Source organism: Euwallacea similis, chromosome 9 (genome assembly GCF_039881205.1).
Source record: "Euwallacea similis isolate ESF13 chromosome 9, ESF131.1, whole genome shotgun sequence".
NCBI lineage: Eukaryota > Metazoa > Arthropoda > Insecta > Coleoptera > Curculionidae > Euwallacea > Euwallacea similis.
The window spans coordinates 426797-451670 of NC_089617.1; the positions used below are offsets into that span (position 1 = coordinate 426797).

General features: G+C 36.1%; 2 protein-coding genes across 5 annotated transcripts in view; both read right to left on the reverse strand.

Annotated features, from left to right (window-relative positions):
- Positions 1 to 24874, reverse strand: part of Cdk5 (Cyclin-dependent kinase 5) — a 115224-nt gene that overhangs the window by 52656 nt on the left and 37694 nt on the right. The gene's annotated exons all lie outside the window — the stretch shown is intronic.
- blo (bloated) overlaps positions 1 to 24874 on the reverse strand; it is a 64013-nt gene that overhangs the window by 4980 nt on the left and 34159 nt on the right. Inside the window, exons 3-12 of one of the 4 annotated variants that reach the window (XM_066393119.1) lie at positions 21473 to 21647; positions 11007 to 11039; positions 3806 to 3979; positions 3056 to 3510; positions 2510 to 2990; positions 2160 to 2390; positions 1502 to 2102; positions 968 to 1449; positions 646 to 911; positions 499 to 585 (exon numbers count right to left, since the gene is read on the reverse strand). In XM_066393119.1, the coding sequence (XP_066249216.1) occupies positions 499 to 585; positions 646 to 911; positions 968 to 1449; positions 1502 to 2102; positions 2160 to 2390; positions 2510 to 2990; positions 3056 to 3510; positions 3806 to 3979; positions 11007 to 11039; positions 21473 to 21572 (2910 nt within the window). In that variant the 5' untranslated portion in view covers positions 21573 to 21647. Of the gene's footprint in view, positions 1 to 498; positions 586 to 645; positions 912 to 967; positions 1450 to 1501; positions 2103 to 2159; positions 2391 to 2509; positions 2991 to 3055; positions 3511 to 3805; positions 3980 to 11006; positions 11040 to 11862; positions 12059 to 19034; positions 19295 to 21472; positions 21648 to 24874 lie in introns of those variants that run through there. The other 3 variants (XM_066393120.1, XM_066393121.1, XM_066393122.1) reach the window with 3 other exon arrangements.

A 24874-nucleotide genomic window follows, 5' to 3' on the forward strand; every position in this document is an offset into this window, starting at 1 on the left:
GAAGTGTATGGTTAAATGCCTTGATGGTAACTGAAAAAATCTGTAATAATCTGAAATATACTCTCCAAAATAAAGGAATGATTCCTTGCACTTGAGTGTAACTCAAGGAAATCTGAATAGTAAAAAAAGAAAGAGCAAAGGATATAATGAAGTAATTCCTGTAAATTTATGAGAAATTTGAAGTAAATTTAAATTGATTACTTTATGGTAAAATTATTCGTCGGTTTTAATGTTGAATGACAAGACAGGTTGGGGTCGAGTTCCTGTTGTTCTACCTAACTGTTCCTGAGTACTTCTAATAGAGGATGATTTGTTAAGGTAGAATTTAGTCAGTGAGTTATTTTGAGCTATTTTGTATTGTAAAATAAAGTGTTTGCTGCCGTTTGAACTTTAGTTTAATATTTGCTTGGTTACTCGTTATTAAGCGTATTTTTGTAATTTGCATAAACTTCTAATAATCATCATGTCCATGATATTTCAATAGATTTTTATACTTACGTGGCCATTACGTAAACTATTTGCCTTCACTTTCTGGAGGGTGCCACTTTTGTCTTTCTTCTTATCTCTTGTGAACAAAGCTTTCATCTGCAACAACATCAATATTAGTTTAATCTCAAACTTCATCTTGTCCCAATAAAAACTAACTTTCTCTAATCCGCTTTTCTTTTCCGGTTTGGGTGGTTTCTTTTCAGAAACCTTTATAACGGTTCTATCGATATCCTTGTCCAACCTGGGATCAAAATGCGATCCATCGTCAATACTTCTTTCTCGAGGCACATACTTGCTCCTATTGTTTCGATAAAATTCGTCTCTCGAGTTGATATCTGAGTCGTAGTCCCTTCTGGACTTTCGGAAGTTATTTTCGGAAGTATGATTCTTTTCGTTGGTGATTAGTAATGAACTGGCGAATCCTGGAACAAAGAATCAATCATGTAATGTAAAAAAATTTTCATTTACCAAACGTTACCTTCGTCCTCACTCTCATTATAAAGATCGCGATGTCTTGGCGTTTTGGCATGAACCTTATAATTCTCAGTGCTATCCCTCCTAAAGTCATTCTCAATTCCTGAATCTACCAATCGATCCGTTCTCCTATCACTCTCCTCTCTATTCAGAAACCTCTCGGATCTAAACCTCTGGGCATTGCCACTTTCAAACCGATCTTCCCTGGGCAAAGACCCATGGAAAGAGCTGCCGAACGGTTGTGCTCTCTGATGGATTTCAGGAGTGGATCTATATATGCTTTTGTCCTTTATCAAGTTTGGTTTTTCCTGGACATAGCGACAGCGATTGTGACTAGAATCAAAGCGCTGGTTCTCTGGTGAGGACCGGTAGTCGCTGGGCTGATAATCGAAGCTTTTTGGTTCATTATCGGATAGTTCGTATTTGAAGCCGCTGGGGGAGTCTCGTGGATCGCCGAAGAACTTTTTTGTCCGTGTTTCAAAGTGACTGGAGAGAAAAAGCAAATTAGAAAGGCAAGTTATTATGCCTGGAATATTACCTTTCACCAAAGATATCCTTCTTGGTCTCCAATATGTACTTCTCTTTGTAGCCCACAGGGCTGGTAGAGCCGCCCCTATAATACCTAGAAGATTTCTCTGCAACAAGCATATTTTTTCTGGGAGGTCTGCTTGGAGGGCAATAATCGGGCGAGGGCGAGTTCTTGTCGGTGATTCTGCGATTGATTCTCGACTCCAAAAGATCTCTTCTCGCAGCTAAATCACTGCGACCCAACCCATTATCTCCATTAATATTATCAGGCTCAGTTAAACTTTCCCGACGTTTCGCATCCATGCCATCTCCACGCCCCCTCTCCATTATTCCATTGTAACTGGATGAAAATCCGTTTAACTGAGCAGGGCTTCGATATTTGGGCATTATGGGGCTTTCGGCCTTGTATTTATCTATCTCATCAATAAGTTTTTCAGTTTCACTTTGGTAACTCTCGAATTGTTCATCTCCAAACTGAGTAAACTGCTTCTCCGAGTCGTATTTCCTGGTGTTGAACCCTGAGCTGTCCTCTCCGCCGAGTCCTTCATCAGAGTCGGAGTGAGGTTGTCTTCTTCCGTTATATGCCTTGTGAACTGTTTGTTTCTCGTTATCTGAAACGAGAAAACGAATTTAATTATCCTTAATAATTGATTATGAATCACTTCTACCTTTGGCTCCGCAGACCACCTGTGCATATATGACAGGTTTGGTGAAATCCCTGGGCAAGTCTTCGTTGGATCTGTGTTTATCAGGACTGATGCCTCTGGTATATGAAAATGGTTGATTATTGTTGTGCTGCACTGATATGTTGGGCATTATTAATACGTTTGTTCTGGTGGGAGGTGGTGATGAACAAGAATCACTGCTCAGTCGTTTTACTATGTTGTTGACCGTTTTACCTGAAGGTTAAAAATTGCTTATTTCAACATGAACAAACCCTCACTGGTACTGATAATGGTAACCTCAATTGTAGGCGAAAAAAATTTAAACAGATAGTTTAGAGAGGAGAATTACTCACCTTTAGTAAGGGGGAGCTTCTCCGCTGGTTTCTGACTGCTATGAATCATTTTTGGAGACTTGTTGATTTGAATCTCTTCAATAACAGACTGGATGGCTGGAGATACGAATTTGGTTTCTTTAGGACGCAACTCCTTGACTATCACTTCTGAATCGCTCTTCTCGCTATCAACGAGAGCTTCCGGCAAATTGCTGGTAATATCATTTTTCCGATTCTCCTTATTATCACTGCTCTTCAACTTCTTATGTGTCAAAGATTTCAGTTTCTTCCCAAGACCAAAATTCAGTTTGTGTTTCTTTTGACCCGACACGTTCTGTGCTTTATCTACGTCGATAATTATGGGCTGAGGCCCCTTTTTAGATGCAGAAGAGGTGATTCTAATTCCAGTTTCTCTGTAGAGTTCCTCATCGACTTCATCGATGTAATTTTTCAGCTGCTCTGTGACACTTTCCTGTTGGTTCTGTCTTATCGGGGTTGAGCTCTGAAGCAATTTGCCAAATAACGTTAGAAATTTAAAGCCTAATACACGTGTTCAACTGATGTTACCTGTACTATTTGCTGGGGAAATTCCTTATTTGGGGCAAAATAATCTTCTCTCTGGGTCACCTCAATAATCGGTGACAACTGTTTTTTACTACTAGTCACTTTCCTGGCACTCTCTTCACCATCACTCTCTGGTCGGCATTGAACTCTGAAATTAGAGTCCACAGGACCAAAAGCTTTTGACCTCAAAGAAGAGGCGTCGCTAACGCTTCTCCGAAGGTTAGATTTTTTGGGCTTAGCACTTGATTTATGGAAAATATCGAAAATGGAGGATTTAGAGGTAGCGTTCTGATTTGGTGTTGAAGCAAAGGTGCGTGGTGGCTTCTTTGGGGGTTGCAGTTCGTTTGATCCGCGTCGTTTCAGTGCACGCCGATCTAACGACGTGGAAGGATAGTCAGTGGTAGTTTCTTTGCTTTTCTTTCTTGAGGGGAGTGTGTAGAATTTGTCTGGAATGGCACCTGAAACATAAAGAAAGTGGTTGGTTAGTTAAGTTCGTTGTGAGAAGATAACAGAGTATTATAGAATAGAAGGACTTATGTTTAGGAAAAAATCTAGATTTATGCGTTGCAAAGTAATCTTGTAGAGTGGTGCTGCATATAAGAAAACTTGAACAGAAGATGTTTTACAAGAAGATTCAAATTCAAAGTTCAACATTGGGATCTCTCTCTATCAATCTAAAATGAGTTCTTGGGATTCTAAAGGGGTAAGCTGAATCCTGAGCTCTTCGTGCACGATTTCCTTTGTAACACTTACCCCTATCACTAGCGACGCACCCTACATTATCAGCTTGTCGAATTACTTTGGCCGCTTCTTCGGCGAGTTCCTTCTTAGATCTTTTTACCCGTTGTTTTCTTATGGGTGACGTTAAGACAGTCTCTCCATTTATGCCAGTTATTGCTCCAGACGCCCTAGCATTTTCCCGGGGCACTGAAATAAAAGAAAAATACCATAGGACTAATGTAATAGTATTTTTGTATAGTTAGACTGAACTAACGGCTCAATTATGAGATGTTATTGACATTGATCTTAAGGTCCCTTCCAACCTTTATAGCCTTTCGCAGAGGCTGAAAGAAACATTTGTCTGGTATAGTTTCAATGAATTGCAACCAGAGAATCCCACGATTTTTTCTATACTCAAGAAACTGTTTATAAATGGTATATTAACAATTAAAAAAAAAATTATGGTCGAAGAACCTAAAAAAGACTTAGAGAATATGTTGAAAAATAAACGTTGGACGCATCAACAGGTCATTTTTATCTTAACCCTTGGGGAAGCATATGAAATAGAAGACTTCGTTTTTAGGAAATAAAGATTCATATGTTTCTCAATTATCAATCCTCTCTCAACTGTTGCGTATCATTATTTTCATCGAAAACAAAATTATCGTAGTCAGTAATAATAAAATCTAAATTACAAAATAGCTAATTAACCGAATGTCCGATACGGAGATTGCCAATTTTTCAGTTGGTTGCTTCCGATAATTATAAAGCTGAACTCTACTGATTAAGGAATATAATTCGTGTTGTGTTGTGAGAATAATTCTATACAATCGAAAAGACAATGGCTGCAACTTGTATTGAACAATTTGAAGGTACACGCCCATGGGATTGTCTAGGACTAGATTTAGCGAAATTAATTTAGGATAAACGTGACTTAAATAATTTACACGTATTGCTTCAGTAGAAGTATCATTAATCAAAGCAAGGATAAGTTTAAGGTAATTTTTTTCCGTTTAATTAATTCCTTACAGGTGTAAAATCACAGTGGCCCACTTCGGTTTTCCATTAAATGATGGTACAGGCAACTCACTAAGCTTTTCAGTGTAATATTCAAGAGAATTTTCTTTCCATAGATATCAACGCTAGAGCTACTGAGATGAGGCCAAACCCGTTCTTGGGACTAATTGCAGTCCACTCATCCTTGCCTCGTGAGTTTGCCGCTCTTCATATAAAGGACGGTATTCCATCTCATTTCAAGCACCTGACCAGGAAATGCCGCTCTGGAAAATCATCGATGGCGTTATGGTTGCCAATAACAGCAGAATGATTTTCGGACTAGTTCCGCTTAACATTCGATACGTGCTCGACGGGGCCTGACACGATGGCCTGATCAACAAGATGAGCAGCAAAGGTTTTTGGGATCTCTTTAGATCGATGGTATCGAAGTGCTGTGGCAGGATACACAAGGGTTGGGGCTAAATAAAGGGCAAACCTAAATGAAAATTTCGCCGCAACTACGCTAACTAGCTATATTTTCTAGTTAACAGAAGACGCCAGCTTGCAGTAAAGGGAAAGCTGCTGTTGGTAAACGGGAAACTGCAGCCGGCTAAGGGGAAACTAGCGATCGAGCACGGAATCCTCATTAGATGCGGGAGGTGTTAGTGGATAAAAATCTTGTACAGGCTGGAAGCATAGAGGAGGATTTATTGTTTTTGGGGCCCGAGGTCGAGCCTCAAGAAGAAAAAACCATAATTGAGGCTATAGGTCTTATTGGGAGAGAAGACAGTAAGAGTAACTCTCTATCTGACAACAACAAATCAACAACAACTTTACACTGATTACAATCACTTACTCTTCAGTTGCCGACGAAGAAACAATACATAAAAAATTAAATAATTTCTGTGTTTTTGTAGATTCGAAAAAGTAAGTGGGAGCCTTTAAATATGTATTTTTTTACACAAGGAAAAACCTTGTCCACGCTTCGACCTACCAAATTGCAACAACGATTACCATAATACATTGAGAATCTTCTGTATATCAAACGCACTTGATCAGTATAAATGAATTAATAGGCTACAATTAAACATGGGAACAACCTTTACCATTAGTTTCAAGTTTCGAAACGCCATTAAATAATACAATCCAGTCCAAAATTGAAGAACATCATTAAAGTAATTCAAACAGCTACCAGCTCACGGTACATAACCTGGAGAATACCTTCCATTGATATTTTTTTATGAAGGAAATCATTACGAAAGCAATCTTAACTAATAATCTTGAATATTGATTAACAGTCCACTCTGCATGCCTACAACTCACTTACATAAGCTGGCTGTTTTGATACTGGCCATATGTTAATGAGGCAAACTTAGAAGATTGGCGGTCTTGTCATCGCTAATATGGTGCCTACCATCACGGTTCACCTTGACCATGGCCTTCGCATTATTTTCGACCCACGTAAAGTCACAAAACCACGACCGGTGGGTTTTTCGTACAGGTACCCAGGCGACAAAAGTACGTAGTATTTTGTGAGGTTTATATGAGTTCAAAGGTAGTTGCTTTTATGGAATTGTTTCGGTAAAAGCCAAGGTCACGTTTTGGTTTTGACGACACTCTGAAGCAGCAAACTTGAAAGAAAAGAACTCTGATATTTCCAAACTTCACCTTCTTCAGCTTTTATTGTTGCACCAGCCACGCATGCAGGTGCTCATGGTAGCACCAGCGACAACAAAACGTTATTAGCGACTTTTTTCTCATTTACGAAAGGTTCATTTCGTATAACACAATATTACAAGGTTGTTTTGCCTAAACGATAGTGGAACGTATACACTACTTATGTTTTAAATACGAAAACGAACACAGCCAGAAAATACCTTGCATTATGAGCGTCACGATCGCGATATAGATCCAGGGTGTGGTCATTACCGGTTAATGATATGCTGATGACCTTAAACTTATGATTTGCTTTTACAACTAAATCATCGAGATGATGGGTTTCAGGTAGAGGTACAGGATGGTGCATATAAACATGCAGAGAGACATGAGTGGATAATTAATCTCTTTATCAGGAGGTACTGTCAAATTATCCTAACTTCAGTCTCGGGCAAGACCTCATACATTGCTGTCTAAATAGAGAATGATTATGTTCACTGCTTTGGACTGCGGTAAATAGGAGAGTACCGATACCTACCGATAGAAGAGTAATATCCGATCTCTGATTATGGTTCTTTAGAAGCATTATAGGTACCCACTCAAATAAATGATTCAAATGACTAAATAGTAATCTTGGTCTAAGGAAGTTCCGGTGAGTTCTAGGGGTTTCCAGAAGTTTTCTTTTAGAGGAGATGTTATCTGACTACCTTCAGGACCCTTTTGGGATATTTTTCATTTTATGGGATTTTAGGATTTTTCAGGAATTTCGAAGAGAACCTTTGAAATTCCTGAAAAACGCTCCTCCGAAAAATTTGTTAGACAATTTTTGAGTATCTCATATGAATTGATGTTCAAGAGATTAATAAGTGTTCTGAATTTGTTCACTACCTTGAAGGTCAACTATCACAAGAAATGAGTAAAAGGCTGAAGGGCAGTTTTTTGTTAAGAAATCATCGGTAGGAAAGTCTCCACATCAAACCAACATATCTGGTCTAAACTAGAGGCTGATAATCTTAAATCTTTGATTATTTACTTATTTTCTTCACAGAAACCACTTCCTAGTATTTCACCAATTAAATGTGAGTTCCACATGTGTTTCCTCTAAGGTAAACTTAAACACATTCATAACTTAAATGATTATGTTGGTTTACGGTCCCATGAGGTTACACAAGACCATTAACTAGTCAAAGGACGTTAAATGCACAAACAAAAAAGATGAATAATACTTATTCGTAGGTTTCATTCATATAAATCTTCAAGTGTACGTACGTGATATGTCAAGCTTTGGGAACTGTTCAGTCCAGCGTTTACTTTGGAATTTTAAGTGTGAAACGCGTAGGTATGAAACAGAGAAATGATGCATGAATAGACATTCCTCCTCGTACCTGCTCAGCTTCAACTTTAATAAAAGACATAAGCTTTCTAGAGCAGATCACTTGGTATATATTTGGACAATGAGGTGGCTGTTTGGCACTTTTACTTCTGGGTGTGCTAAACGTCTATTGTCTTGACCGATAAGATCTATGTAAACTGGAGATTGTGTAATTTTTCCTGTAAGAATAAATGTGCAAATATTGTAAAATCCGATAGATATAGTTGAGTGACTTTAATGGTCGATTTGTTCATTGTTAAAGTTTTGGAAAAAAACAATTTCTTAAATTATATGTTTACATGCCAATGTTTACGGTAAAAAGTAATTACATTCATTAAGCGATGCTAATGAATAGGGTGCTCATCAGGAAACATGAATAAGTGCATTAGCACTAATTGTGATCTTTGTGGGTATTTCACAATCGACTGGTAAAAATTCAACTATAATGATGGTATCAAATAAGTCCGATTTGTGGCAATTATGCAGTGGGGACCTACATGAAACCTTGACATGTTGTTGGTGATTATTGAATGTTAAATGCGAAACTACGCTTTATAAATTCGCAGTTTGCTTCAAATATTTTGGGCAAATACATTTATACGTTCACGTAATCATTATCATTTGTCTAATAGGTAAATTCATGAAATGGAGGTCAATTATTACAAGCTTTAATTGGACACTGATGCATCGAAGTAAAATAGATAATTTAGCATAGAATCGCACTTGATTCAAATATAAACTTGAGCAGCTCATCTTCGTTAAATTGTCACTTGAAGTAAATTCAAAAAAACTCTGTAGCTGCAGTCGATTACTAAGATTTCAGAAATTCAAAAATTTCTCTCTTCTCGTCGAACATCTTGCACTCAAAGTCTGATATTGGTAATGGATTAATTACTACATAATTAATGGGTAACTTTTAGCTAAATTAGGCTTGATTACTACGCCCCATGTTTGGTATAAACTCTATTAAGGTAAATTAGATAATTTGGCACAGAATGAAAATTAGTCCTGACTGCAGCAGCTGCTGTTCATTAAAGTTCTTAAGTCAATTATTTAATTTGGCTTATTATTTGACTAATATGTAAATGGCTATTGGCAAAATAATTTTTTAAATATGAATCCATGAGTCAATCTAGCACATAATCTGAATTTCCTTTTTATTTAGTATTGATACTAATTAGGTGGCAATAAATTCTCGACACTGCCTAAGTCGTTTCCAAGTTCTGACAAGTTACTCCAAGCATGAGGCTATGGACTTTACATCTAGCAAAACTGTAGACTTCCAGAAAACGAGATTATGAGGCCAATTTATGGAGAAATTTCTCGACAAAGAAACTTCATCTTAGTAGGAGCAAATTTTTAAAATGCGTTTTTAAAGTATTTTAATTTTTCGATTTCTGATAAAAGACTCCGGACCTTGACCTAATATGCTTTTTTTAATGATAATTATTATTAAAATAATACTTTCTACAAATATTGCAAGTAGATATGAAATTTGTTTGGACGCATAAAATCTTTACAGTTTCTTAAGTTCTGCTAGTTTAGCTCGGACGTGAGCCTGATATGCAACGTCCGCAATATCTAACTGAACATAAGTAGACACGTGCGGTTAAATTTAATTAAACGCACGTGTCTGCATTAACAGAAATACTTGTTACCCTGCATTAAAGGTATGAAATGCACAATCTTCGTAAAAGTGAGGAAAAATCTAAGAATTCTGACATTTCCATTGCTATTTTATTAATAACGTTACACCACATTTGTACCAGAGTCGTGAAATGTTGAACTATGTATTGTAGATTTCACCCAGGATGCTTTAAAAAATCCAAGGTTTACTGATGTATTGGTGGAACAACCATTTTTGGTCTCAATAACTCTGCCGCTCTGAATTTCTTACCCGTACTGAAAAGTAAAGTTTATAGACTTTACAAATGATCATTAATGCTACTTTTTCACAATGAACGTAACCAAAAGCCAACTTTTTGAACTTCACTCCTCCGAGTTAAAGAGAAACTGAGACGAACTTTGTTACGTAACAGAGACAATTCAATTTTATTTTCGAATTATCTCATACCAGATTACATCATCGTGCGTGTCGATAATTACTGAAAAGGCTGCACTCTCCGATTTATTACATTCTTGGCCCTACCGCTGCAATCACTTTCTCCTTCGGTTATTAAATGCTCAAGACTCGAGGCAAGTGGTTTCCATTCACGCCTATACTTGAGTCGGATATCTCAAAAATAATAAATTAGCTCACATATTACATAATGTTAGCCAGTTTTAGCCTATCATAGTGATAATGGTCTAATAATACGAGTAATAATAATAATAATAAATTGTTTTTTTATCTTTTCCTATTTGAATCAATGACGCAATGGCCAGAATATCCTCAGGATGGACGTGATTATGAGTTACCGGAGATAAATAATACTTAATATATGTATTAATTTAAATTTGCAATAAAATTTCTTACTGTTTAATATATTGCTAACAAAAAAAAGGTACGTTTTAGTCTAGATTAACGATCTAGAGAAGATCTGAAAGACCGTTTGCTTTAGAACAAGGTACGTCTGCCAATCTTTAAATAGATCATTTTTTTAATGCTACAGGAGGCCAAGAAAAATGCACTGCAAAAATGTAAAATTTTAAAAAGCTACATTTAATATTTATGGTAAATCTTGAATTCTCCTTGTACTATCATTCAATAGGTTTGGTCTCGGGACATGTTCGACATTTTTTTTTGTTTTTTTTACAGAAGAAAAAAATTACATGATATTTTCAAGAAGTTTTCACTTCTTTATTTATTATCCTGTATAGCTTATTTAAATAGAGTGCTAATCTTCTATCACGCAGCGCAACAAACAAAAAGAGCAAAACTTTTTGAAATTACCCGTATCTTCTTTTGCGGTCAAATAATAAAAAATGTGCGAAAATCGTCCCAAGATATTGATCAAAGCTATTGTACAACGTGTCATTCCAAATTCTGAAGTTATGGCAAAAAACTTAGAATCGATTAATCAATTAATTAACAAAAATTTTATTTAATTTTCATAAAACATTAATTTCAATTAATTTTAAGATTAATAAATAACTATTTTATAAGAATTAGAAAAAGTGAAAATTGAATTCACTTAGAAGGCGTTCACACTTAGAAGGCATCTGCATGGCAATTGATGCTTACAAGTGATATTAAGCAGATATACTTACCGTTAAAATTTCTTCCGTAATGAAAGCACTTACCTGAAACAAGAAAAAAGGTTAATTAGTCACATAACACAAAAAATGTAGTAAAAAATTTCACAGTAAAAGTTATCTAAATTATATAAATCGTTGGAAAAAATTATAAATCTTATTACAGAGCGTTATCGTTATAATACCCAGTTTCATTATCTTTTCTTTCTTCCTTTATTTAGAAAGTGCATAAAAGTACAAAGAATGATGTGTTATTCAGGTGGATTGAAAAGGTTTGATGGAAGCGGAACCATTTTTTAATATTTTTATTAATTGCTTTTTTTATTTGCCCAGTGAAGATTTGTTAATAGTGGATTAATAATAGGTACTTTTAAGGAGCATTCACGTAATTCCTGACGCTTATTAAAACTATTAAAAATGTTATCGTATCTCTTCTGGTCATTTCTGAATATCTCAAAATGTCGGTAATTGCAGTTATGGTACCTTTTTGACTATAATGCTCAACAGAACTGACAAAATTTTTCAATAAAAACTAATTTTCATCAAAATCATATAAACACATTATAAAGTATATTGGGGCTTGAAAAATCAACTATCTTGTGACCATCAATTCCTTGCAGATGAAAATCCATTACTCAGAAAATAAAATATATAAACGCATCTGAACCTCCTAATTTAGCGTTGTCAAATTTATAGACGTACTTTTGAGAAAACTTTAAGGAAAAATATCCAAACGTACCTGTCCTAATGTGGTACGGTCATTACCTGGAAAGCCATCGTCATACAGGGGATCTAATTATTTTTAGGCTAACAAGAACTGAAGAATGGTCACTTGACCATGTTAAGCAACAAAAAAAATACTTACACTAACTTTTAACGTTTAATCCATATTAACTTGCTCTCTAATTACCCAACAATTGACACAACTTAATCAGATTAAGCGCAATTTTCTCCGTCTGACTTCATTAGGGTCACCTTCGCAAATATGTTTACCATCAGCCCGACCGATCGGCAGCACAAGAATATCGCGATTATTTTTTCAAATTTGCATTTGTCGTCATCGCGAGAAACGAAAAAGAGAACTACCGAGTAGTACCGAGTCGTCCTTGTCTGTTGCTCAAGTTGAGATATTCAGCGAGCAGGTTTTTCAGATATTATATGGACTGTAGGTGTTTATAGGGAGTAAAATATATACCCGAGATCCAGCTGACATTTAAATAATATAAATAATCAACTTCGCCTACTCGGAATTTCTGTAAAAGACGCCTGGTGTTTCGGTTTTGGTATTCCTGGTTGGTACGATGCGTGTTTTTAATCTTTTCGGTAAACTGTAATATAACAAACAGCGCCAATGTTGATCGGAAATTGCCTTATATGACTAAAACGTGGCTTAATGAAAGTCTATAGGAAATACATAGTTACTTACGAAATATGAGTATGTTTAAAATATGTTAATTAGCCACAACTCGCGAAGTTGTTGATTCAGAGCGCGTGGAAATGGTCGCCGATCTTCAAAAATTGATCAGGATAGAGAACATTTCAAAGATTAGTTCGGCACGGAGATTGAGCTGTAGAGTCAGGAGTTCAGGAGCTAAATATAGTCAGGGGAGGAACCGTTTCCATCTTCTACTAAATCTGTTACGTTACTTTTATCTTACCTCTACTAGACTTAAGTAACAAGAGTAAGGTGCAGAAAGAGCGTAAACCAAACAACATCTTGCTGAAGGCAACAATTTGTCTAGTATTCAGTTTTGCAATAGCGAACAAAACATTTTTTAAAATAAACAAAAAAACATCCTCCTTCACTTTGAACTTTAACATTAGTTCCTTTTTGGGCTAATCTTCTCTTCTGCATTCTTAAAGAAATTAATAGAATTCATAAATTCCTTCTTCGATTCTCTCTCGCCGCTTTTGAGCAAGTAATTATCTGATTCATGAGTTACCTACAATTAATTACGTCTATAAATTTTTCCTCCGTCAATAAATATCCTCAGAATTAAAAAAAACTCGTGATGTTATTAGGTTCATCCTTGGTTTCCAATGTTAAACATACGGTTTATCTGGAGCTTGTATCTAACAACGATATTTGCCTCTTTGGTCTTTTTATTTTTGGTCTTATTTAACTGGGATTACATATGGGAAAGATGGTCCTTAATTAAAATTTACGCTACTTTTGAATCTATCGATAAGAGAATCAGTATTTCTGAGACTTTAAATGCAACGGGATAGATTTGTTGGTGAATAAAGAGTGTGGAGATCTGAGATTAGAGAAGAAAAAGGTGACTGAACTATGCTTTACCAATTGCACGGTCTTGATATCTAAAAAGTTGTCCAAAAGGTTAAAAACTTAATATCAACATTTCTAGGACACGTCACGCTGTTTGAACTGAAAAGTCCCAAATTATATTTTTCAATCTATATCGAACTTTTCACTGTTGCCTTGACATTTTGGAAAGTCGTTTCACAACTGTGTCTGCTCTCGTTCTAGCGTAATTATGAAAATTTCTTCTCTGTGACATAACTTTAAACCAGTTTTTGGCTCATGTTCTTAATGATCCGATTGCTGATATCATGCAATAGCACTTAAAACGAGCCACGATCAATGCGATCAAACTCGCAATTTACCTCAAAAATTGGATTTCTTCACACTCACTGTGACGAAACATGAAATATGCAAATGAAAATGGCAACTATTGCCTGAAAACATAATTTTCCATTTCCATGTTACATGCAAAATTAACGGGTTTTACCCCAATGCAAAACCTTGCAATATTGCAATTACTCTTCATTAAATAGCAAAATGGTGTAAACGGAAAAAACGCTTCGAGCTATTTTTTCTATTGTTGCGTTTGTAAATAATATTTAATATGGAAGTGTTGTGGGCACGGAAGGTCGTTATGGAATGTAAGACATAGCGATGTGCGAAATATTATGCAAATTATACAGTGGGAATACTTCTATTCATTAGCAACATGCAAAAGGCGCAGACAGTCTCACTAAGGCCGGTGATTGAGCCATTAGGTCTTTTGGGGCAGTCGTTAAACCAAAATATAGGCTGTCCGGCATTCTTCTATAGAATTAAAAGAAATTGTGGTTATGGCAAATTTTGAGGCAAAATTCCACTTTAGATAAATTCGAACAGACTCGCTTTTATGTATAGAAATAGTGGCTTAGATCCAACAGTAATTTTCACGGATCTAGTTATACCACTTTGAGAACTTTTTAAACTACTACACGTCTTTTCTCAATGCTTAAAAATATGTAAACTTAATTTCATTATAGTTGTTATACTCCATGTCCGCCATGTGGGAATAACGTATTAAATAATTTACAATGAAATTGAAAGTTTTCATCTGATAATTAACTCAAATGCTAAGAACCAATTTGCAACCATACTTTAAGATTTTCTAATAGAAAAAAATGCTCTGAGATTATCCTGTTTACCAAACCCCAATTCCATTATTTGTTATGTTATGCTGCTATGAAAATGAATGATCTGTTATCTGATTCCCTAAATTATAACAAATTAATTAAGCGAAATTAACCAGGGGCGAAGTTCTCTGATTCTAAGTATGTATTATGAAACTTCAAACCGTGCGTAATAAAATTACATAACAGTATGCAGCTGGATAGAGAGATTAGTATATATAACCGTGTTACATGTGTTTTTTTCAGAATTTCGAAAGGAAAACAAGACAGACGCCATATCTAGAGATTGACATTATTAAGGCTTCAATAAGTTTGTAATCAAGTGATCCATTTCATTCTTATTCTCTTTACGCTATCGAATTTGGAAAGTTTTAGAAAAAGCGCTGTACTCTATTTATCGTGCAAAGAAGGGTAGAACAAGACATATTACTTTGCTTCACAAAATTCCCGACCTCGCCTGCGGCTAAGTCGCAGACTTTCGTCTTGCTCGTAACATGCGTATTACTATTCTGATAATGTAATGCTCTGGTACCTAACACATGCGAAAAAGTCATTACTGTGTTCGATTGCTGACTGAAGTCTGTTTGCCGTGGTTCATTCAACTGTAATCAGAGTATGGTAAAGTATTACTTGTTCGGTAATAACTATTTTGTCATCGTAAACTGCTTTTCCAAGTCTAACCACTTTGATTTCATTCCCCACGCATTCTATGCTCTGCATATACAAGAATCTGATTCCCGGAATTATGCTTCACATCGCAAAAGCTATTCAAAACAGCATGTTCTTAATTATACGCCCATCATGTCAATAAAATGATATCATTTCGATTAGCGACGCATATAATTTAAGTATTAATTAAAAGCCAGTAATTTAAGGTAGTTATTTCAGTTAGGCCACCCACAGGTAAATCTTTTTGCGACTTTGAAAATTGTTGTTCCATCAAGATTTGTCACCGGAACCACAAGAGAAGTTCAGAGGTTTTTTGAAAAGCTCACGTCCGTCGCTTTTGCATGACTAAAAATATTTTTTTTATTCGACGAGTTTAGTGGGTGAGTAACCTTTAGGATTGAGTTTTTGGACACTCATTCTATCCAGCTCACCTCCATCGAATTCAAATAAATACGTTTCCTTGAGCAGTAGCCAGAGTCTTCTCCGTGAGTTAGTAAGAATGATCTTTTCAGTTTCAGCTCAAGAGTCTCAATTTTTTCGGTCCTTCAAGTTAATCCTTCATTTTCGATGTGGTCTGCTATCGCTATTGTTTCTGGTTGAATTCTTTCTCCAGTTTCATTAACGTTTACAGCCCAAAAAATGTCTTAAGCACACTTTTACCCTACAGTAACTATTCCCTTAATCAATGTTCTAGAAACTTACCTACCCTTTCTTCATCATCAAGATCAGCCTCCGGGTGCTAGAAACTCGGCAAACCCACGTTTTTCACCAAGTTAAGTCAAGTCCAAATAACGTATTTTCCATGATGCCAATTTTGTAGATTTCTTATTTTAAAACGGTTTGAGAAAAGAGAAACTGGAAGTTAAACATTCTTACAACAGAAAGTCTATGCCCCTCGTGCGGTTTCGAGGAACATTCCCCAAAAAGCGGAAAGAACTTGATAATGCATGTGGCAATGCACACATGCTTATCATTTCATGTCGCTGGTTTAATGCCTCAATATCTCTTTCTCGTGGCATTCAAGTGTTAACACCTGTCTAATTTCAATTGCATCGTTTCGAATCACCACGATTAGAATTCACATTTAGAGAATTACTCTTTATCTGGTAAATTTATGGGGTGTCCTTAGATACTTGTTTGATAGTTAATACTTAATGCAAGGATTTACATGTGATCAAACTCGAAATTTGTTGCGTCTCAATGTACGTCATGTTGCCTTTAAAATACTGCAAATATGGGGATAATTGTTTCGAAATACTATAAAGTCTAGTTGGTCCTATGCATTCTACCTCTCAGCTCACTTAGGTAGTTGTACTTCATCTGCTTATCACCAAATGCTACCAAATGGGTCTTCAATCTGTTGTCATTAATCTGGTTGGTTTATTCTACCACCATCGTTAGATTCTTCAGTGGGAAGTCACTAACCTGCCTCTTGGTCTAGATTAGTAGGCAAAGACCAACAGGGCGTTGAGTGCCGCTCCGGGTGTGGTCTTAAGTGTATCAGTAATAGTTCACTCTCTACAGCCTCGCCAACTCCAACCATTAACCAAGTGAAAAACCAGGGTAAGACGTGGGGTTTCAGGTTCGTTTAGACTACTTCGAGTCTTCTTTCCCACCTCTTTTCCACTGCCCTGTTCCAACTCAACTCCAGTACTCGGTGGCGTATAGCGTAGGATGCTTGAATCCTGTTTTTATTTTCCTTTTGCTGTTGAGGAATAGCTCTGTAGGGTAAGGATCGGCGGACAGGCCCGTCTCGAACAGCATCGATCCATGGTACAGCGTGAATAAGTTAAAATTCGAATTTTTCTTCTGATTTCTTCATCGTGAAACAAAATTAGAAAGAATGGTGTACTCGTGTGACAATGTAACTCGTGCCACTCGCTTCGCTCGGCCTACAGACGCACGAGACACTGCGTTTCCTAACAGATTATAAAATAGTTGTTTTACGGACAAATATCAACAATGTAATGACCATTTACAAGAAAAATGACAGTAGACAGTTCGGGCATGTAATTAAATACCTACATACAAGCAAAAGGCGACAAGATAAGTAATATTGACCGACTGACTGGCTAAATTTGCACATGTCAAGACAAATGCATGCTGAACTATAAGTATACAGTCTACAGATGTGATATGCATACTAATTATTACATATGAATGTTGTGAGCTACTAATAACTAACTGAGTATTTAGTTGATGTGTTGATAGGCACATTGTGTTTATAAACCACTGTTGCGTTTTATTAGCCGGTATAAGCTATTAGAAATTTGTGAAAACTATTAATTAACAGTTATAGAGTGTGTTGTTTGATTACTAACACCTTTTAAAATGCTTATAAAACAAAAGTTGCGTTAATGATGTCATCAAGCATCTGTGGCTGCTTCTACACCGCAAGTTAGTTAAAGTTTTCGGAAACTTAGCCGCGATGAAATAAGTCGATCAGGACCTTTAGGCCCCAAAATTCTTCTAGCTCTTAATATCTCAGAATCGTCTTCACAGAAGGTATCGTCGCCTCCTCTATACTTTTCACCAACTCACATTTAATTCCGTAACTCTAAGAAGCCGGTGACTGCAAAATTAGATATTTCAGGTGCAACATCCAAATTGCTTGTTTTGCAAATTGTACGACTACATGCATCACATTACTGTCACTAAAAAAGCTTCATTCTGATACAGCAAGATAAGAAAGAGTTCTTCCCGCCCATCTTCATAAAGAAGCCGCAATTGAAAACCATAACGACATTAATTGGTCTCATTTAACATTTTGCAAAAAGCCTTAACGTGCAGACTGAAAAAACAACATCACTTACCGGTTCGTTAACGAGATTTATCCAGTGCACAAATAGGTTGACGCGCCGTTTGAACTCAGTCAGAATCAACCGTTTAAACCACGCTAATTAGGTATGAAATTATCTAACGAACGCACGTAAGATGTTTATTCCTTCGCGTTTATATTCCGACTAAAATATTTGACCATTGAGAACCTGAAATGAGGTTTGAGTCTATAATTATTTACGTCGATGGTTAGGTGCCCGTGTACTTGGGTTCCTGGTAGTTTTCTCAAAGTGCGACTTATTGCTGGTTTTGGTAGCTCTCTTGGTGGACAAGTAAATTCACTTGCGCTTGTTCATATGTTCATGCACCCTATCAAAAATGATGAAAAAATTGAGTGTTGGAAACTGGTAAATAACAAGTTGATAGATGAACTGAAGTAACTAGTGGGAAATTGAAACAGAGAAGAGTATTAAAAAGTGTTCTAAGGTTCGTTCTTGTATCAACTTAGAGGAGTCTTGAACGTAATATTCTAAAAAAGTTGAGTAAAATTTAGTGGTAAATCAAACGACAATTGGGGATTTAGATACGTTAAAAACTGGTTCACCATACAATGAAGTAAACTCAACTATACTTCGCTGTCTCCATTTAACAACTTTTTTTTGTATAAAGGGTTCCCTCAAGCTTTCACAAGTACCATTTGAAATGCACAACTTCGCATCTGAAATAGTGTTTAATTTAATGGTTAAATGATGTTGTAAAATCGCCTCTCAAGCTCATCCAAAATCCGTGCTATCTCAGAGACATCAACATGCGCGTAGACAAGCAGCGTATTTAAACCTCTGCGGTATCGAAAACTGTCTCTCATTAATAAATAATTTACATGAAATTTTGCTCTACTTTTTAAACTGTTATGAGGAGCACTGTTTGGACTAATTAGTGAATGCTGTTATTGTCTTGGGAAAGAGTTAGTAAGTACGTACACGTGTTCTTTTTCAGATATGACATCATAGGTCAAAAGAATATTCGATTCGACTCAATCCGACTAAAAGGTTAGTCAAAGAATACCTACGTTGACGAGTGAGACGAGAACCTACTGCATACTTCAAGTAAGAACACTACAGCAGACGGCAAGGCGATTATTAAAGTTAGTATATTAAGTAATTATACCTTTAGTTTTGGTAAGGAAAATTAGTCCGAAGAAGAAGCTTAGTAGACAAACAACAAAAATCAGCATCACTTACAGGTTCTTGAACGAAACAAATCCACTTATATGAACAGATAGTTTGTCGCGGATCGCTCGCACTGATGTTGTGTTTGTTGCAACCACACAAAATCAAAACGTATAAAACGAAAGTAATTACGTAGAGAATGATCTAACCAGCGAAACGCACCCGAGCTGTTTATTCCTTCACGTCTATATTCAGACTGAAATATTTGACCATTGAAAACCTGAAATGAATTTTATGTCTACAATCTAAGTTGAAGGTTATTATCAACTTCATTTTACATCCACGGAGAGGTCTGTCTCCTTTCATTTATTTATAGAGGCATTTCAAGCTGCAGCTCACAATTGCAAGCAATTTATTAATGAATATTAGCAATTACAGTGGACCATTCTTTCCTGCGAGGCTACTACACTCTTCTCTATTTTTGCTTTATTTTCCCGTCCTTCGATGTATACGGCGAAGAAATTGTAATTAAGGGTATACATACTCCTCACGTTTTTTTTTATTAAATATGGCTTGCAATTATTGGAAGTCTCGGATAGTTTCTCGTCTACTATACGTATCTACACAATGACAGCCACTGCGATGAGAATGAAAGAAATAATAGTAGTATTCTTTGAAGAAGCTCATTCTTCTCTACACAGCTTGATAAATAACGTCGCTGCTCCTTTTGTTTCCGATGGGCAGAGAAGTAGGAAAACAAAGGTATTTTTTGAGCAGCGCAATGGTTTAAGTGCACGAAGGAACCACGTTGCGAATACTGCTAAGCCCCTCATGTCGTCGACTTACCGAAACGAATGGTCGATTTCAGTAGACCCCAGATTCCCATCAAGCGTTTGCGGAACTGAAGAAACGACTCGCAATAACAGCACCCAATACAGAATTCGGGCAGATCTCTCTCAGTACCAGAACGGGGAAGAGGTGGTTTACTGCAAATCGTCGGAAAAAGCAGAGAGGTCTCTCCGTTACTCCCAAAAAGCTTTTAGCCTGAGTGAGAGCTGTGGAACACCCTCGGAACTGAATTGCAATGGTTCCTACATTTCAAGAACCCAGGAGGACAACTCGCGTGTTAGCTGGAAAAGTTCCAGCACCACAAATTTCAAAATGTATGACCTCATCTCAGGACACAAGACGAGGATGTGTCCAAACACACAGGGGTTCAATCGTATGTTTTGAAACAACAATTACTTTTCCAGTTCATTCTTCATGAATTACTCAATGAGAAATTAGTAACCTGTAAAGCAGATTCTATTGCTAGACATAAAAGTTTCACATTCGAGACAATTTGTTGGAGAATATATCCTCCAATGGGCACTTACTGCTTCATGTCATAGTTTCTGATCGAAGAAAGTTTCTCTTTTGACAGAGCTCCATAGGAAATTTCACTTTATTTAAACTCTAGCCAAATTCGCAAAGTGAAAAAAACCATCAGAGTCGATTCTTCAACAAATACTAACGGACTGAGAATGAATTAAATGTGAAGCAATTTTGTATTGTCAGATGTGAAAGTTTCACCTTGGACACGGTTTCTTTGGAGATATATCAATATCATATAGAGGTAAAAGTTAAAATGGAATAAGACAAAAACCATTAGAAATTTAATCCTTCCACCACCATTTATTAATAGCAATTTTATATCGTTATTTATTTTAGCATGTTTTGGATTGTATTAGACTGTTATTCATCACTTTTTTTTTGTTGACCATTTATAATTCGTCGCATCTGCCTTCATCTTCTTCAGAAATGCACTGAGTTATTATAAAAGTTTTTCAATTTTAATGGCAAAATAGTACTTTGGCTATGGAGACTATAACCATTTACTTCTAACCAGTACAAAAAATGACGGTAATGAAGATGACAAAACTGAAACTGATCATCAGAGCGAAAGCAAAAAAGCGAAATATCTTGACCGTCTTCAAGGGAAATTCAAACTTATTAATAATATAGGTGAGTTAATAGACGTGTACTAGTAATATAGCAAGATAAATATAAATACTCTATAATTATGGGACATTGAAAGTCCAAGATCGCTACTATTTGTTAAAAACATATGATGCTAATAAGAAAGAACGAGAATTTATAAGCAATTTGAAGACTGGAAAATTGATAAAATTAATGTGAAAAAGTTAAAATAGATTCAATTTTTTTGCCTAATTACTGACCTCAAAATGTATTTTACGGAATATTCTCCGAAACAAGCAAAGTTATGTAAATATATGCCAGTTATTGCTTCTATCTACAATTAGCCACACCAAGCTTTTACTTCAAAGTAATTCTTGATTAGATGATTATTAATCTATTAAGGAAACAAATTACAAGTTATTAAGGGTTATATTGCGATCGTTAGATTCGTTAGGAACAAAAAGACTCGTTTCCTACCGATTCGTTTCACATGAACATCCCTATTAAAGGACACCCTGGGTCTTTGCGAAGCATCTGACCGGTTAGAGTCAGACCGGGTGACCTCTGCACTGGGCATCTCGTCCTTTCTAACATATGGGTCACTTAATCAGTCCTCCTCACATCACAACCTCACAGTCTTCTATGGGTGCCTCTGAAAGTGTCAAATATATGATAATTCGAAGGGTCGGCAGTGTATTTTAACTGAAGTTTTCTTATTGGTTTTTGTTGCCCTAAGGAGCACGGATTAACAAAATTTGTTCTTAAAATTGATTCAATGAATATTGTATCTAATAACAATAATTGAAATGTAGGTGGCTTAATGGTAATCTAATATGTTCATTTAGCAAACTGGTTTCGTTGATGTTGTGGGCACAATATTGCACCAGCGTTTAATATGGAAATTAAGCTATAAATTTTACAAAATGGATTAATTTAAATGATTTATTTACTGGCAGCTAAACTGGTTGAATTTCTAAATTTAGGTTCCCTGTGGATGGTTAGAAGGATTGTTGCAGGCCCACACTATTCAATTTCAAATCTCCTTAATTACAATATTACGCATAACGACAAAAATATAATATTCATAATCACAAAATTACCAGTAAACCTCAGTTAAATACGCCTTTTTTCATATTTTGCGTTGGCGATGATTAGGTGATCTGCAATGGTGATGTGATTAGTGGTGATGATTGGTATCAAGGAGAAGAAGAGAAAGTTGTTCAAAACCTTTTTCGTCAATATAAAATGCTCAATTATGGTTTGATAGACCACCTGACGACGGCTCCGTAACCCGGGATACAAAGCTTACTGATATAGATGAAATATCCAACAAATTGCCCTTAAATGCAATGATTAATAACTAGCCGCCTTCTGTGTGATATCGTTAAAAGCCGCAATTAAACACCAATTTAAAGTGGCATTTTAAATTTAAATCGCTCCCAATAAAAAAAAATTAAAAAGGTGTACATGAAGCATTAGGTAACCTAATGTAGTAATTTAATAACTAGGCCGATATATTAATCTGGCAACTGAAAACTGGTTTCCAAAATTGAAAGTAATGTAAGTTAGATCATACTGATTGTGAGATCATTGTTTCAGCACATTACGAGATAAATGAGTTGAAACTTTCACAGCAGATTGATGACGGAAACAACGACAAATGTCGGCACTGTTATTACTGGTTTTAAGCTGAAATGATATCCTACAAATGGCGATAATTCAATCGTTTTTAATTGCGTTTTAAATAATGGGTTTATGCATGGTGTTAGGGAAATAACTTCCGTAAATTTACCCATCGACGAAGAACGTCATTTGAAATAAAAATGTTCCCTATACCAGGGATCGTAAACGCAACCATTTCCCCGGAAAACAAAGAACATTGTTTTTTGGGCCTGATACGTTCTGCAGCACATAATTAACAAAACATACCAAATTTATATAGTTTAAACATGTGATTGTTATTTTATTATTTTGAAAAGCCATTTACCTTTAAATTGTTGTTGTCACCTCTAATTAGCATAACATGTTACGTTACACATTTTGCATCACTCACATCACGATAAAAAACAAATTTATTATTGTTTTTAGTCCAATAAATATTCGAAATGTCTCCCACTCGAGTCCATGCATGCTCTATTCCGCGAACTCTTTATCGAATCCTCTTCGACAAAATTTAAAACTTGTTCTGCAACTTTAGGACCGACTTTTCTCTGTTGACCTGTATCCAGAAACCATTGGGAAAACTTGAACAAATGTTTGTCGAGCTGGAAGTTTCCTTTCTGGATAACGATGGCACAAACGCGCCTCGCTTCTTCGGTATTTTCGAACCCCTCTCCACGCATCGAAAGCATGATATTCGCGTAAAGAATATAATACATTTTCAAGTGGTACTATTAATGAGTCGGACTAAATTCTCGTACTAACAAAAGGTCAGGTTTTATCAGTTATCGGGCGTTAAGGAATTGCAAAAAATTATCATAACAAAAATAAATAAAATAAATTCCTTTTTGTCGACCACGTTCAGTGCGGCGCTGCCGCTTAAGGTTACCTGATATTATTAGTTATTAATTCAGTTTTAAATTGCTTTTGGCAATGTTATTGTTGAGTAACTTTAGCTTTTTTTGTTACACGCTAAACAATCAACATGTGTAAAGTACGTTTTTCAACATTCCATTAAAATTTTAAAGCTTACCATAGCTTTAGGTTCTCAACTCCTGTTGTAACAGGAGATTGAGGAAGATTATACTCAAAATATATAATTTTTAAGTAATATTTTGTTAAAACTGCGGCAATAGCTTAAGAGTTATTTGCTGAAAACGAAAAAGACGGTCATATTCCTCTAAAAGACTAAAGCTAAGGGTTTTTTAAGAAAAAACATTGCCCTGGCATTTCAAGCTCATACGGTGTCCTAGGTAGCGGTAGACAAATCCCTGATTGCCGTTGAAAAGTAATATTATACTAAGGCTACGTTACTCTCGCTGAGAAAATTTTGTGATAGATAATTCGGAACGCCTTCAAAAGACATGTTAAACACAGAGTACCGCAGTTAAAATAATAAAAGAAAACTGTATACACATCCCTGTGTTTGTGGCAGGCAACGGTATTCAATTTCGCAGTTCAGAACAGGCACATTTGCACCGGTCAAATGTGCCGTGGGAATTTACCCACTGATTGAAAGGTACATACGTTCACATGTTTGAATAACACCGCGCCAAACTGGAGTTCGAAAGTGTGTTCATTGATTCGTAAAATGTGATGGACTCTCATAACTCCAGAAACGAGACCTAGTCATTTTGGATAACAGAAAATGCACCTCATAATATGCTGTAAATAAGAATGTCGTTAAAAGTTGGAGACTGCATAATCCTGGGGCGGTAGCCTCCATATTCTTCGCAGCTTCATAATCCGAGCTTAAATGTAACCATCATTTGCACCGACATAAGCTTAGTATCCAAGCCGGGTTTAACTGACAACTTAGAGACTATTCTTGTTTATCGCGTGTGTTAATTACGCGGTATTATAAAGGTAGCTTAAATAAGCCAAGCATATATTGGCATGGTGTCACTAGCGTTGGTCCTAAAGTGAGTTCCTAAAGGATATTAACATAACGTATATACACAGGGCGTCTATTTAGCAGCCCCTCGGATTCCCATGAGTTTATCTGTGATTTCATTAAAAAAATCATTTGTGGGGACGTATGTAAGGCTAATGAAGGTAAATTTTAAAATTAACGGCTACTCACAGGGAGTCTCAAAAAGCGACGCATCACGAAGCGTCCGAGGGCTATTCAATGGACACCCTGTATAATATTATAATTCCTCGTAATCCTGTATAATTTATTAAGTATCAAATCTGAATAAAGTTATAAATATAATGAGT